General features: G+C 40.9%; 1 protein-coding gene across 8 annotated transcripts in view; it reads left to right on the top strand.

Annotated features, from left to right (window-relative positions):
• RNF144B (ring finger protein 144B) overlaps positions 1–15,643 on the top strand; it is a 222,446-nt gene extending 206,803 nt beyond the window's left edge. For 7 of the 8 annotated variants that reach the window (XM_064281241.1, XM_064281232.1, XM_064281226.1 and 4 more), the window contains 4 exons: positions 1,027–1,231; positions 4,815–4,959; positions 11,303–11,392; positions 12,639–15,643. In XM_064281241.1, the coding sequence (XP_064137311.1) occupies positions 1,027–1,231; positions 4,815–4,959; positions 11,303–11,392; positions 12,639–12,779 (581 nt within the window). In that variant the 3' untranslated portion in view covers positions 12,780–15,643. Of the gene's footprint in view, positions 1–1,026; positions 1,232–4,814; positions 4,960–5,298; positions 5,444–11,302; positions 11,393–12,638 lie in introns of those variants that run through there. The other variant, XM_064281261.1, reaches the window with a different exon arrangement.
• The last annotated feature ends 214 nt before the right edge of the window (positions 15,644–15,857 follow it).

Consider the following 15,857-nt stretch of genomic DNA (forward strand, 5'->3'; position numbering starts at 1 on the left):
GCCCAAAAGGACAAAACCTTTTGTGAAAAAGTCTCCCCCCTCCGCCCTACCCATGATAGATTCTTCTGTCTAATTTTCCTCCAAGATAGTATCTGAAATAATTGTAGAAGCCACTTGGGATTTTTGTCTTCCTTGTGTCCTCAAGGGCAAGAAATATTCGAAAAGAGTTACAAATTTTGATTAGTGAGAAAATGACTTATCTGTTCATAAGGGCAGTGGTGATCTATCCCTTTGGTACCTACTTTGAGAAATGTAGCTGGGCTGAGCGAGTAGGTTTAGATTCATTAAAAAGGCCAGTAGTAGAACTCATCGTCCTTGGTTGTACTATGCTTCCATAAATGTTGGCCTACAAAAGAAAATAAATAAATGGTACAGCCACTGTGGAAAACAGTTTGGTGGTTCCTCAAAAAGTTGAACATAGAATTACCACATGACCCAGCAATTCCAATCCTAGGTATATACCCAGAAGAAGGGAAAAGAAGAACATAGACAGAAACCTGTACACTAATTAATGCTCATTGCAGCACTTTTCACAATAGCCAAAAGGTGGAAACAATCAAAATGTCCATCAACAGATGAATGGATAAACAACATGTGGTACATATATGCAGTGGAATATTACTTGGCCGTAAAGAGAAATGGCATCCATGCCACAACATGGATGAACCTTGAAAATATTATGCCAAGTGAAATAAGTCAGTCACAATAGGGCAAATACTTTGTGATCTTTCTTCTATGAAATGAGCAAATATATACGAGCCAGACATTATTAGTGATTATCAGGAGTAGGAGGGAAAGAGCAAGGGGGCATTTTTGCTTAGGGATCACCGAGTTTATGTTAATGGTGGTGGAATAATTTGGAAAAAGATAGTGAGAATGGCTTTACAACTTTAATAATGTAATCAATGTCACTGAATAAAACATGTAGAAATTGTTGGGGGAAAAAAAGGATAATTGAAAGGGGAGAAGCCTCAAGCCTGCATGAAAGACACATAGACTATCACGTTCTTTTTCTTTACACTTTAGAGGTTCACCTGGACCCCTACCGGACATGGTGTCCCGTCGCAGACTGTCAGACGGTGTGCCACGTGGCGTCCGGTGACCCAGGACAGCCTGTGCTGGTGGAGTGCCCTTCTTGCCACTTGAAGTTCTGCTCATGTTGCAAGGATGCTTGGCATGCAGAAACCTCTTGCAGAGACAGTCAGTCTGTGGTCCTGCCCACAGAGCACGGGTAAGAAAAGAAACTTTGTCTTTAGGATGACTCACTGGTTTTCTTTGAAACCCACAATGTACTCCTTAGAGAAGGAGATACCTTATGATTGCGTGTTGTTGTTGTTGTTAACTGCTATCAGTGTACCCCCAGCTCATGACGAGCCCATACACAAAGGAATGAAAATTGCTGCCCAGTCTTGCTCCATCCCCATGATTGGTTTCAGGTAGGACTGTTGTGATCCATAGAGTTTACTCCGGCTGATTTTCAATAGTAGATCACCAGGCCTTTCTGCCTACTTGTCTTAGCCTGGAAGCTCTGCTGGTAACTATTTAGCATCATAGCAGCACACAAGCCTCCACTGAGAGACAGTTGGTGGCTGTGCATGAGGTGCAGTGGCCAGGAATCAAACATGGGCCTCCCACATGGAAGACAAGATATTCTATCACTGAACCACCAATGCCCTCTGTGTTGGTGTGTGTCGTTGTTATTGTTAGGTGCCATCAAGTCGGTTCTGACTCATAGCGACCCTATGTAAAGCAGAATGAAACACTGCCCAGTCCTGTACCATCCTCATAATGGTTGCTGTGTCTGAGCCCATCTTCGCAGCACTGTGTCAGTCCATCTCATTGAGGGTCTTCCTCTTCCACTGACCCTGTGCTTTACCAAACATGATGTCCTTCTCCAGGGACTGGTCCCTCCTGATAACATGTCCAAAGTACGTGAGACAAAGTCTTGCCACCCTCGCTTCTGAGGAGCATTCTGGCTGTACTTCTTCCAAGACAGATTTGTTCATTCTTCTGGCAGCCCATGGAATGTTCAGTATTCTTCACCAGCACCATTATGATGATGGCATGTGCAGATTGGTTATTTCCCTGAAGAACTTGTCTCAGAATTATTAAATTGCTAGTAAAGAATAACCAATGAAGCATTTTCAAAGGGATTTTAGTTATTTGTAGCTGGAGAATCTTCCAGATATTGCTGAAATTTAGAGTTTGTATCTGTTTTGCTTTCTCTTTAGGTAGAGCAGTACCATGGCGCACTGGTTTTTAGTAGGAAGTCTTGGTTTGTCAACAGCTATTTGATTAGGTACCGTGTCCGCCTCTATTGTTATACTTTGTTCTTTGTGCTTACGAAATGGGGCAGAAACTATTTTCTGACCTGGCTAAATTGCCAATCATAATAGAGAAAATATAGCAACAGAAACAATAGCCCTACAATCTAGTACAGCTCTAAATTTTTAGGCAATATAGGAAGAGTGTATTTCTTAATACCTCTGAAAAAATGCTGCCAAGGGTAAGATTTGTTGCGATGAGAATCAATGAAATCCATACCTTTTAGAATAGAGAGTTTTTTTTCTTTTTTTTTAAATAATATTTTATTGTGTTTCAGTGAAGATTTACACAGCAGTTTAGGTTCTCATTCAGCAGTTGCTATACCAATTGTTCAGTGACATTGGTTACATTTTTCACAATGCCTGAACATTCTTGTCATTTCCGTCCTGGTTGTTTAGTGTGGAGAGTTTTTATGGAAGCAGCAGGGCCCAGAGTGAGAGACCTTTGTGTTTGATCCCTTGCTTTGCTTGAGGCTATGGCTGTTCTGCATTAGCAAGAACAGAAATACCAGTGTTGTAGTCCAGTTGGTTTAATTGCCAATGCCCTTCAAGTGTGTAGTTATTCTTCAGGAACATTAACGCTACCTGGCTATGATGCTGTACTTGAATCTCAGACCAAACTAACCAAGAGGGAAAGACGATTCAGTGCACATTGAGGCATGTGAGCTCATGGCCAGATTTAAAGCCGGGCTCCCACATTTTACTGCCACAGCAATATCAACAGCTCAGAGGAGGAGGAGAATTTGAGTTGTGACATTATTGCTTGGTATCTGTGTGACCTCATACAAGTCACTCAGCCTCTTGGAGTCTGTTTTCCCATATGAAAAAAAAAAAACCGGAGGATTAAAATAGTAACTGTCCTACCACTATATAAGGTTATTGTCGATACCAAATCAGATCATAGGTTTCACAACACTTTGTGAGCTTGGTGTCTCTGTGTGCTGGGTGGTGATTTTAACCAACAGTAGCTAAAGTATACCCCAGTGCTGTCCTCTCTGCTGCGCCCCACCCCGGTATGTTCCCCTTTTAGGCTGTGGGAAACCCTAGTGGCATAGTAGTTAAGCGCTACGGCTGCTAACCAAACGGTCAGCAGTTCAAATTCACCAGGAGCTACTTGGACACTCTATGGGGTAGTTCTACACTGTCCTATCGGGTCACTTTGAGTTTTAGGCTGTGAGGAGTCTCAGGGTGGTACAAACAGTTAATGCGCTCGGCTGGTAACTGAGAGGTTGGATCTGAGTCCACCCAGCTGTGCCTCAGAAGAAAAGCCTGGTGATCTATCTATGTCCAAAAACTCAGCTGTTGAAAACCCTAGGGAGTGCATTTCTACTCTGGCACACATGTGGTTGCCATGAGTCAGAATCAGCTTGACAGTGACTGGTTTGGTTTTTTTGGTTAGACTGTGAGCCTAGTCATCTTTTTAGAGTGGGGTTTTTTGTTTGTTTGTTTGTTTTAATATTTTCAATAATATTGGGCATTTTAAAAAAGTATTGAGTTTTCTCTCCCGCTTCCCATTTGTTTAATGATTAGCTAAATTATCTGTGCCCAGTTTGGATCCTGGGCTGGTTTCTCTGCTATGTGGCAGACTTCTTATTCAGACAATGTGTGCTCAGGGAATGAAATATTAATTTGGCAAAACCATGAGTAAAATAAGCTGTGGAAAGTATAATTACATAATTCACTTAAAGCCAAAGATAAATTAAGTTCTTATTTTGAGTTTTCTGAACCACTAATGATCTGTGCCTCTCATATTTTTACCCCCATCCTTTTCCTTGGAAGCAAGTCAAGCACGGGTAACTAAGAGTTAATGACCTACCTACCCTTTAGGCTCCCAGGAAATTCAGTTGAGGATCATAAAGTTGAGTCTGTTGGTGGTGGTGGTAGTTGCCATGGGATAGATTCCAGTTCATCACGGCCCCATGCCTTACAATGTAGAGCTGAGCTGTATAGGGTTGTCTTGGCTATAATCTTAATGGAAGCAGACTGCCAGGCCTTTTCTTTTGTATTACCTCTGGGTGGGTTTGAACTGCCAACCTTTAGGTTTGCAGTTGAGTGCAAACCATTTGCACCACCCAGGGACCTTTCTTGAAGGGCTTTAATTAATTACCATACTTTCACACAAGTAATGCACACCTTCTATGTTTGTGGGTTTTTTTTTCCTATGTTTGTTTGCCAACCGCATGTACCCTCCCCCCCAAGATATTTTTGTAAGTGCACTATGCTATTTTCCTTTTATTTTTTAACAGCAAGAAGTAAAAACAACCAAACAAACAAAAATTTTGGCGTAGCAGCACTTACAGAAATGCCTTGCTCGGGGAGGACACAGTTGGCAAACAAACATAGAAGGCGCGTTATTTGCGTAAAATGTAATTATGTTCAGAGTGCTCTTTCAGCAGCACTGTTTAACGTGTGTCCTTGTGGTTCTTGATTTTTTGTTAGGCAGCATTTCCGATTCCCACCCTCACAATGTCTCATCCATTTTGTTTCTAGGGCCCTCTTTGGCACAGATGCAGAAGCCCCCATTAAGCAGTGCCCGGTTTGCCGGGTTTATATTGAACGCAATGAAGGCTGTGCTCAGATGATGTGCAAGAACTGCAAGCACACATTCTGCTGGTACTGTCTCCAGAACCTGGACGTAAGTTCCGTGTGAAAGAGGCTTCTCGTATGGTCTTGGTGGGCCATTCCCCTTATGCTGACTGAACAACAGCCAGCATCCTATAGGCGTTCCTTTACAAATATTGAGCCTGTTTTTGTCCTGCAAAAGGAATCTGTTTTTCTTTTTTCTTTTTAAATAATTTTTATTGTGCTTTAACTGAAAGTTGACAAATCAAGCCAGTCTCTCACACAAAAACCCATATACACCTTGCTGCACACTCCCGATTTACTCTCCCCCTAATGAGACAGCCTGTTTTCTCCCTCCACTCTCTCTTTTCATCAGCTTCTAACCCTCTCCGCCCTCTCATCTCACCTCCAGGCAGGAGACGCCAACATAGTCTCAAGTGTCCACCTGATCCAAGAAGCTCACTCCTCACCAGCATCCCTCTCCAACCCATTGTCCAGGCCAATCCCTGTCTGAAGAGTTGGCTTTGGGAATGGCTCCTGTCCTGAGGCAACAGAAGGTCTGGGGGCCATGACTACCGGGGTCCTTCCAGTCTCAGTCAGACCATTAAGTCTGGTCTTATGAGAATTTGGGGTCTACATCCCACTGCTCTCCTGCTCCCTCAGGGGTTCTCTGTTGTGTTCCCTGTCAGGGCAGTCACGGGTTGTAGCCGGTCACCATCTAGTTCTTCTGGTCTCAGAATGATGTAGTCGCTGGTTCATGTGGCCCTTTCTGTCTCTTGGGCTCATAATCACCTTGTGTCCTTGGTGTTCTTCATTCTCCTTTGATCCAGGTGGGTTGAGACCAATTGATGCATCTTAGATGGCTCCTTGCTAGCATTTAAGACCCCAGACGCAACTCTTCAAAGTGGGATGCAGAATGTTCTCTTAATAGATTTTATTATGCCAATTGACCTAGATGTCCCCCCAAAACATGGTCCCCAGACCCCTGCCCCTGCTCCGCTGACCTTCGAAGCATTCAGTTTATTCAGGAAACTGCTTTGGTTTTGATTTAGTCCAATTGTGCTGACCTCCCCTGTATTGTGTGCTGTCTTTCACTTCACCTAAAGTAGTTCTTATCTACTATCTAATTAGTGAATACCCCTCTTCCACCCTCCCTCCCTCCCCCCTCTTGTAACCACAAAAGAATGTTTTCTTCTGAGTTTAAACTCTTTCTCAAGTTCTTATAATAGTGGTCTTATGCAATATTTGTCCTTTTGCAACTGACTAATTTCACTCAGCATAATGCCTTCCAGGTTCCTCCATGTTATGAAATGTTTCACAGATTCCTCACTGTTCTTTATCAATGCGTAGTATTCCATTGTGTGAATATACCATGATTTATTTATCCATTCATCCGTTGATGGGCACCTTGGTTGCTTCCATCTTTTTGCTATTGTAAACAGAGCTGCAATAAACATGGGTGTGCATATATCTGTTCGTGTAAAGGCTCTTATTTCTCTAGGATATATTCCAAGGAGTGGGATTGCTGGATCGTATGGTAGTTCTATTTCTAACTTTTTAAGGAAGCGTCAAATCGATTTCCAAAGTGGTTGTACCATTTGACATTCCCACCAGCGGTGTAGAAGTGTTCCAATCTCTCCACACCCTTCCCAACATTTATTTTGTGTTTTTTTGGATTAATGTCAGCCTTGTTGGAGTGAGATGAAATCTCGTAGTTTTGATCTGCATTTCTCTAATGGCTGATGATCGTGAACATTTCCTTATATATCTGTTAGCTACCTGAATGTCTTCTTTAGTGAAGTGTCTATTCATATCTTTTGCCCATTTTTTAATTGGGTTCTTTGTCTTTTTGCAGTTGAGTTTTTGCAGTATCATGTAGATTTTAGAGATCAGGCGCCGATCAGTAATGTCATAGCTAAAAACTTTTTCCCAGTCTGTAGGTAGTCTTTTTACTCTTTTGGTGAAGTCTTTGGATGAGCATAACTGTTTGATTTTTAGGAGCTCCCAGTTATCTAGTTTTTCTTCTATGTTTTCTATACTGTTTATGCCATGTATTAGGGCTCCTAAGAAAAAATAGGTCCCTATTTTTTCTTCCATGATCTTTATCGTTTTAGATTTTATATTTAGGTCTTTGATCCATTTTGAGTTAGTTTTTGTGCATGGAGTGAGGTATGGGTCTTGTTTCATTTTTTTGCAGATGGATATCCAGTTATGCCAGCATCATTTGTTAAAAAGACTGTCTTTTCCCCATTTAACTGTTTTGGGGCAGGAATCTGTTTTTCTTAGTGAGACTTCCTGAGCCTGTTTCTTTAGATATCTGTAAAACCTAACTTTGATTATCTAAAGTGTGTCACCTTATCTTTAAAGGCAAGCTTTTGGATTAGGGATTTTTCCTGTGGTTTGGGTGTTGTCTTACCTTATTACTATGTAAAGAACTCTTGAGCGTGTATTAGGTTTCATTTGCTGCTCTAGCAAATGACCACAAATTTAGTGGCTTGAAACAACATGCACTTGTTAGATAGTTGTTCTGTAGATTAGAAGCCTGATATGGGTATCACTGGCTAAAATTGAGGTGTCGGCAGATCTATGTTTCTTTTGGAGGCTCTAGGGGAGAATCTGATTTCTCGCCTTCTCCAGCTTCTAGTGGCTGCCTACATTCCTTGGCATATGGCCCCTTCCTCCTTCAAAGCCATATCTCTCTGTCTCTTCTATTGTCACATCTCTCTCTGAGCACAGCCAGGAAAAGTTCCATGCTTTTAAGGACCCATGTGATTGGGTTGGACCCACCTGGATAATTGAGGATCACCTCCATCATCTCAAAGTCCTTCAGTTAATTACACCTGCAAAGTCCCTTTCATCATGTGCAATAACATTATATTCACAGGTTTCAGGGATCAGGGTGTCCACATCTTTGGGAGGGTATTACTGGTGGTGCAGTAGTTAAGAGCTCGGCAGCTATCCAAAAAGTCAGCAGTTGGAATCCACCAGGCACTCCTTGGAAACTCTACAGGGCGATCCTGCTCTGTCCTATAGGGTCACTGTGAGTTGGAGTGTCCTCAACAGCAATGTGTTTGGTTTATTTGTTTTGGTATTCTACTTACCATGATTCATTTGTTTTCTTCTTTTTGAATTAAAAAAAAAAAAAATTAATGGTGTGTCTTAAATAGCTTTCTAGTTCTCATTCATTGGCATGACAGTGGTATTGCTGCCATTTTGTCAGTGTCCCCTTCCCAGATAATGGGACCTGGCCTAATTATTATTTTCCTTTGCCATTCATGGAGGTTGTCTCTTCAAATTTGGGCCCAGCTTCATCCAGCCCTTTGCCAAGGCAATGGTAACCTCAGAGTGAACAGGTGGTGTGAAGGGTTGGTAGACAGGTCTTACTGCAATTCTAGCATTTTAAAGCCCAGGTAGGAATAAGTTGTTTATAAGCTAAAACCAAACCTGTTGTTGTCGAGTCAATTCTGACTCATAGCAACCCTATAGGACAGAGTAGAAACTGCTCCATAGGGTTTCCAAGGAGTAACTGGTGGATTTGAACTGCTGACCTTTTGGTTAGTAGCCGAGCTCTTAACCACTGAACCACCAGGGCTCCAAGTTGTTTATAGAGATTCCCTAGTTTTTGCACATTTGACCTATGCAGTACGTCCTTGTTAGTGTGAGCCCTCCGTCATGGTGGGGCTTCTTTTCTCAGCTTTTCATGTTATGTTTGCTTCAATTCAGTAAGCAATTTGTGGAGTGCTTTAGTTTCATATGTGCTCCACGAATATGCAGTTCACACAGATTGTGTAATGGCCGTGACCTGCCTGGTTTTTAATGGAAAATTAAATAAGTCATAAGAGTCTTAATCAGCTTGATCTCAGTGTTTTGAGAAGAGGCATAAACTGGATGGAAGAAAATTGACATTTTAGTGATGATAGCAGCTTAGCAGCTAAGGTCGAAATAATTTTTTTCATTGTTCTTTTTAAAAAAATGGATTTATCATAACCCCTTGAATTATAGTTGTTTGATATTTGAGACCTACCATAACCCCAAATGAGTGATATCTGAATGAGGGTCACTACACCCTTCATGCTTTACGAATGAAAACAATCTCTTTTTTTAACTTCATTTTTAACCAGAATACTAATTGGGTTGATAGAAGCCTGGCGCATGAGGTTCTTTTTAGGAGGCAGAAGTATAAGGAAGTAAACATGGACACCAGCTCTCTCCATCCTTTGCCTGAAATATGTTGGGGGTACAGAGTTGCAGAGGACACACTGTTCTGGAACTGGAGACAAAATGGTACAGATGTTAAATGGCTAGATTCACAGATTTCAAATGTTGCAGCATCTTGTTCCCATCATTTGACCTTGTGTTCCCTGTTTTCTGGGTTTTTGGGTCCCTGTTTTAGCCCAGGGCAGTTGGCAAGTTGGTGACTATGTTTTTCTCTAGACAGGTGTCTTAGTTATCTAGTGCTGCTGTAAGAGAAATACCACAGGTGGACGGGTTTAACAAATTTATTTTCTCACAGTTTAGGAGGCTAGAAGTCCGAATTAAGAGCGTTGGCTCTAGGAGGCAGCTTTTTCGCTCTGTTGGCTCTGGTGGAAGGTGCTTGTCTCTTCAGCTTCTGCTTCCTGGTTCCTTGGAGATCTCCATGTGGCTTGGCATCTATCTTGCCTGGTCTTTGCTCACTTGTTTAATCTCTTTTATATCTCAAAAGAGATTGTCTCAAAATATACTCTACACTAATCCTGCCTCATTAACATAATAAAGACAACCCATTCCCAAAAAGGGTTAATAACCACAGGAATAGAGGTTTGGATTTATAACACATATTTTTTCAGGGGAAAAATGCAATCTGTAACAGATGGCGATGGTTATCTGTATTTATAGGAAAGTTTTACAGCATGGGGCCAAAGAAAAGGTGACTGTCCAAAATCCAGGCCTGAGACGGACACCAAATAGAGTGATTTGGGGTTTTGCTGGAGTGATCACCTTGTTTGATCCCGTTTCTTGTAGTTTCAGACAATGAGGTATTCTTAATCTGTTTTAGAATCCCACTTCCGGCTATATCCTCAGGGACTTGTCCCTTTTAGTCATCTCTTCTCTGTCCTGTGACTTCAACTTCAGCTCTCTACTCTATTGGCATACCCACTCATTCAAGTTTTTCTCATTTAAAAATGAGTGACTTTTTCTCAAGTCTGCATCTTTCTCCTGTTGCCGTTGAGTTGATTCCTGCCTCATAATGACCCCATGTATTACGGAGTAGAAGTGCTCCATAGGGGTTTCAAGGCTATGACTTTTCCAAAGCAGATTGTCAGACCTTTTTTCTGAGGTGCTTTTGGGTGAGTTTGAACTGCCAGCCTTTTGGTTACCAGACCAGTGCTTAAGCACTGGACTCGCCCAGGGAAAATTACACCTTTCCCTTACCACCCCTCTATGTCTCTTCTTCCTTTAGAAGCCAACCTTCAAAGTAGCATAATCCCCTCTTGCTGTTGACACTACTTACATCCTATATATTTCTCTAGGAACGTACTCTGATTGCCACATAGTCATACCTTCGCTATCTTCCTTCCAAGGTTTCAAGTGATTTCTTCCTGGTAAAATCCAATGGACACTTCAGTCTTTATATTACGTGGCCTCTTGGCCTGTACTCTACTCACTCTCACTTGAGTGATACCATCTCTTCTGGTTTCCCTTCAACCTGTCTGACTATTTCTCAGTTTCTTTTCTAGACTCTTCCTTAACCCATTCTTTACATGTTTGTGTTGGACAGCCTTGTTGCTTCTCACTCTACACTCTTTCTACCTGGGTAATCTCAACTACTTCTATGGTTCTTCCCACCCATGATTCCCAAGTTTTTGTTTTTTTTTTTTTTCAAACCCTAGATCTCTACAGTCAGCTGCCTTTTGAACAGTACTGCTTGAACATCTCAAGTATCTCTCAAATTCAACATGTCCAAACTGTGGTCATCATCTTCCCAACAAAATCTATTTCTGTGGTGTCGCTTCCCTGTTTCCCTCATCTAATTAGTTACCTTCGTAATGTCTCATGATTGTGTTTTCTTCCTCACCATCCCTCAGCCATTGCTATTTTCCCTCAACTGATTTATTCTAATAGCCTTTTAAGTGCCCCATTCTTGATCATTTCATTCTATGTTGTACCTCTGCTAGAGCTACCTTTCTAAGATAAGTAGATCAGATCATTATTCCTTTTTAGAATCAATCTAGAGTCTCATTTATTATGATCTGTCTTCACTTGGTGATTTACAAAATTGCTGAGTTACAGTCTAAAGATTACAGGGTTGGACTTCCTAGAGGGAGTCACTTATCAGCCGAAGGGCCTCTGAATCCAGTAAGATGATCTAATGTGGTTTATATCCCTCTCTCATTCAGAATTGCACATTTACTGAAACCTCTTTCTTTGTTTTTCAGAATGATATTTTCCTCAGGCATTATGACAAAGGACCATGTAGGAACAAACTGGGCCACTCCAGAGCCTCAGTAATGTGGAACCGAACACAGGTATCCTCCCCTGAAAGGGCGTGTGAAATAAAACAGATTTATGATGGCTTCAAGAGCCCACTTCTTGGGAAAAAAGACACTAGGATTAAATTTTTTCTTTGGAACAAATTTTAACTCTATACCCCAACTTAATATAATGATTAATATAGACAACTGACAGGTGTAACTCCAACCCTCTAAATATCACGTGTGCTTTATCTGAAGTAATTTAGTATCTATGTCTATCAGTTAATGTGTCTTAAGTAGAACTTTTTATAATAAGTGAGATGCTGGTGTTCTTATCTTGAAAGAAAAAAGAGCCCACCTCTCCATCCTCCTCTCTCTATCACCTCCTCTCTCATCCCAGTCTGGAAGGTTCTGGAGGGTTCCAGGGTAGGACTAGGGAAAAGTAATGGAGCAACTTCCTGAAGTTACCTGATGAGCACAGTCCCCCTGAGGACAAATGGGGGTGCAGAGGCCCCAAAGTGGCTTAAGCACTTAACAGTGACCTGCAGAATGAAGGCAGGTGTTCTTTCCTCCTGGAAAAAAAGGTGACATGACTTTAAGAAAACCTTTTAAGGTGTATTAGCCATGAAAGGTAGTGTTCTAAAATTCTGTGAGGCCCTGCTGGGGCTTAGAGTCCTCTGTACTTGCCATTGTATGTTTACGCAGTAGGTTCAAAGAGAGCCTGATTTTTTAATAATGTTGCATATTTATTAAAGGCCATGTTGTCATCTTCCCTTTGAGAGAGTCAATGTTAATATCCTAGGCATTGTTCTTAACACCCCTGTGAGTTTGTTGCAGAAACCCAGGTAGAGAGAACCAACACCAACAGATGATGATTGTATTTGAGCTGATGGAAGAGGTTGAGTTAGAATTTGACTTGCTTTTCTCACCCTGCTTTGTATCCAGTTCAAACCATTGCTAAGCACTGACTAAAAGGCTCCATAATTGTAACTTTTATGTGCCCGAGTATGGTATAGTAAAGGAGTCCTGGTAGCTCAGTGGCTAAGCACTTGGCTGCTAACCAAAAGGTCGGCAGTTTGGCCCACCCAGCAGCTCTGCAAGAGAAAAGACCTGGTGATATGCTCCCATAACGATTACAGCCTAGGAAACTAGGGCACAGTTCTACTCTGTCCTGTAGGGTCACTGTGAATCGGAATTGACTCAATGGCACACAACAACAGCTGCAATATGATATAGTAAGTGTAAGTATACATCCAAGAAGATTTAACTGCTGAAATATGCTTTTCTTCTAAATTTCCAGGTGGTGGGGATTCTTGTGGGATTGGGCATCATTGCCTTGGTGACATCACCCTTGCTGCTCCTGGCTTCCCCATGTATAATCTGTTGTGTCTGCAAGTCCTGTCGGGGCAAGAAGAAAAAGCATGACCCATCCACAACCTAAAGATCTCTGTCCATGTTCACGTGCCACGGATGTCTGGGTTCTATGAGACAGCACAGTGATAAAGCCCTGTTTAGTGACCTCGCCTCCTTCTTCTTGCCAAACTTTGCAAGTGCCTCTTGTGTCCAGACTTTGAACTTGCCTGCCAGCCTTCGGCTTTGGAAAAGGCCAAGCCCAGGATGTATGTGTTCCTGTGTAAAGAGAACGAGGTTCTCCAGTCCAGCTGTGTCTAGGGAGCATGTCTGGAAGCTTTGGGATTGCTTGGGGGGAACTAGGACTTCACTGTTTGATCATCCAAAGGATTCCACTAGACTGCTGAACTTCCAGCCAAATTCCAGGAGCCTGAGTGAACATTTGATATAATAAATATGTTGTCAAACAGTTGGCAACATACATGGTATCTGAGAAGCAGAAGTCTGCTTTGTATTGATTTGACCAATGTGGAAACATGGGGGAACTTCATGTAGGAGGGGAAGGATAAGCCTGCTTAAGGGAAAATTCTCCTAGGAGGTATAAAGTAGGCTGCTTATCTTAGGAGTAGATGTGGTGGTTCTGCCTTTGCTGGCTACTTGGTGTACTTTCCCCAGCATTCCCCACAGTGTCTTGGCAGAAGCACAGTAGATTTCCCCTTGTGTGATCTCAGCTTCAAGGAGAAACTGCTGTGCAGAGAGAATTGTCCCTTCCCAATACAAGGGTTGTAGCATGTAGGGCAATATGGTCTAATTTAGTGTCCCTACCCTGGCAAGTAGAACTTCCCTAAAAGTGATAGACCCTTTTCTTAACAGCCAGTAGCTAGACAGTTGCCTTATATGAAACATGGGTAGGGTAGGAGAAGTTCAAAACCTTCACCATAGATAATAGGGACCTTTCTTAGGCTCTGTGTTCATATACCCAACAGATGTAGAAATGGATCTAAAAGAACACACCAGGAGCAAAGATTAAAGTCCATATACACATCTAGAATCCATTATAATTGGCAGCCTACCCAGAATTCCTATCCATACCCAATAGTACACACAGAACAAATGTTTACTGAAAAGCCATTTTATCTTTCCTTCTGTGACCAATATGGTTTGTTATAAATCAACCTAAGTATTTTTTGCATATTATATATGTGAATTTTGGTTCTGAGTTAATAACTTATCCAAGAGTATCTGTAAACTCATAAAAATAACTCTTTTAAAACAGGAAAAATATAATAGCATGTCATCTCTTTTTGTAAAAAAAACAAATAACAAATTGTTAATCAAGTGATTTATATATTTTCAAAGAATTCAGAGCAGTTCTATTCACAGCATCATGTAATATTGCCCTTTCAGCAACTAGTAAGGCATTCTGAGTGCTTTCTGTATGTACAAGGGATTGACAACAACCAAAAATAGGTAAGAAATAACATGTAAATTCTTTATATATCCTGAAGAGTGTAGATTTCTATCACTTGACTGTGACTTGTTTTTCCCATTATATCATTAGTCAGCTTTTTAATAAACGGGTTTTGAAAATATAAAAAAAACTTTTTCTCCAGTGACAGGATTATATATAATTACCATTAGCAGTGTAGGATGGTGCTTCATGATACTGTACTCAATGTGTATGGAGAGCTTGTCTTGAAGCCAAGGGTACCATATCAGGAACTATCAGGGCCTATGATATTTTTGAGGCAACTGGTAACTAGTGTGTTCAATTGCTGCTGTCTTGGACCTATTGTTAAAGAGTGATGCTTTGCTTATGTAATGGAATGTATGTTAAGTGGGAATGGGTATATTTAAAGAACTTTAATTCACGTGTATATATTTGATGTATGTATAGTACATCTATTGGTCATGGACATTTTACTTACAATTTATGTAGAGCACAGATGAGAACTCTGGGAAAGCTTTTGAATGGCAACCAACCAAAACCATTTTTAATTGTTTATTAGAAATTTCTTAATGTTAAGAGTCTTTGCTTTTTTTCTAAGCACTAAACACTTCAGAAAAAAAACAAAACCCTCTTCTATCAACATATTTCATATTAGTATAAATATAATTGTACATAAACTTGAGTAGTCCATTTACTTTTACTTACACGTAGCCTACTGCCTCATTATAGGTCAAAGGGCATTTATAACTACTCAGGGGATCACAAGAACTCAAATGAAATTGAACTTTTGTGACAAGAATGTCAATATTGGTGATGTACTCCTCCATTATTAAACTCTCTACGCCTGGCTCTACAAAGAATCTTTAAACAAGCATCTCAAGTAACCTAAAATGTTATGTTATCAGAAGGAGAGCTCCTGAATTTGGAGTAAAGGTGGAAGAAAGCACCTGTTTCCTTTGCAAAACTGAAGGAACTTGTCTTCTCATAGAGATACTATAACAGACTCACCTACTCTTTTGGGGGGAAGAGAGGGTTCTTTGCCAAACAGATTTTAAATAACTGGATTTAACTTTTAAAATGTTGAAAAGTGTCTGGGGAAAAAAAAAAGAGTGACTTCTTTTTTAAATAGCTAAATGAACTGGCCTGTGTGAGATTGTCAGAATCAGCAGGAACCAGTTGGTAGGTTAAAACCCAAACATATCTCTGGTGTGTCAAAGGGCGTGACCCAAGATGATCTAGAGGCTTTGTTTACAAGGAGAGAGCTGACAACTTGATAACAGAGGCTGGTATTTTCATTTTGGTTAATTGGCCAGTGAAGAATTTAACCTTGTCTCCTTTCTCGGTCAGCTTTATCCTTTCCTAGTGATTCTCTTTTTCCACTAGGAAGAAATATGAGTCTGGATAATAATGTTTGGATGTTGTGGGAAAAATATTTTAGTGTTTGAAGTAAGTATAAACCAAAAAAAAAAAAAAAACTAAACCAGTTTCCATGGAGTTGATTTCAACTCATGGTGACCCCCTTGTGTTTCAGAGTAGACCTGTGCTCTATAGGGTGGAAGTAGTATACCCTTCCATAGTCTATTTGAAATAGAAATAAAATAGCCTTCATCAAATTGTTATCTGGATATAATAACCCACCATCCAGAAACCCTGTTGAAGGTAATGACACATCTACTTGTTGCCCCATCTAAAAAGTTTTCTCCTGTTATTAGGTAGCGA

This window comes from Loxodonta africana, chromosome 1 (genome assembly GCF_030014295.1).
Source record: "Loxodonta africana isolate mLoxAfr1 chromosome 1, mLoxAfr1.hap2, whole genome shotgun sequence".
Taxonomy (NCBI): domain Eukaryota; kingdom Metazoa; phylum Chordata; class Mammalia; order Proboscidea; family Elephantidae; genus Loxodonta; species Loxodonta africana.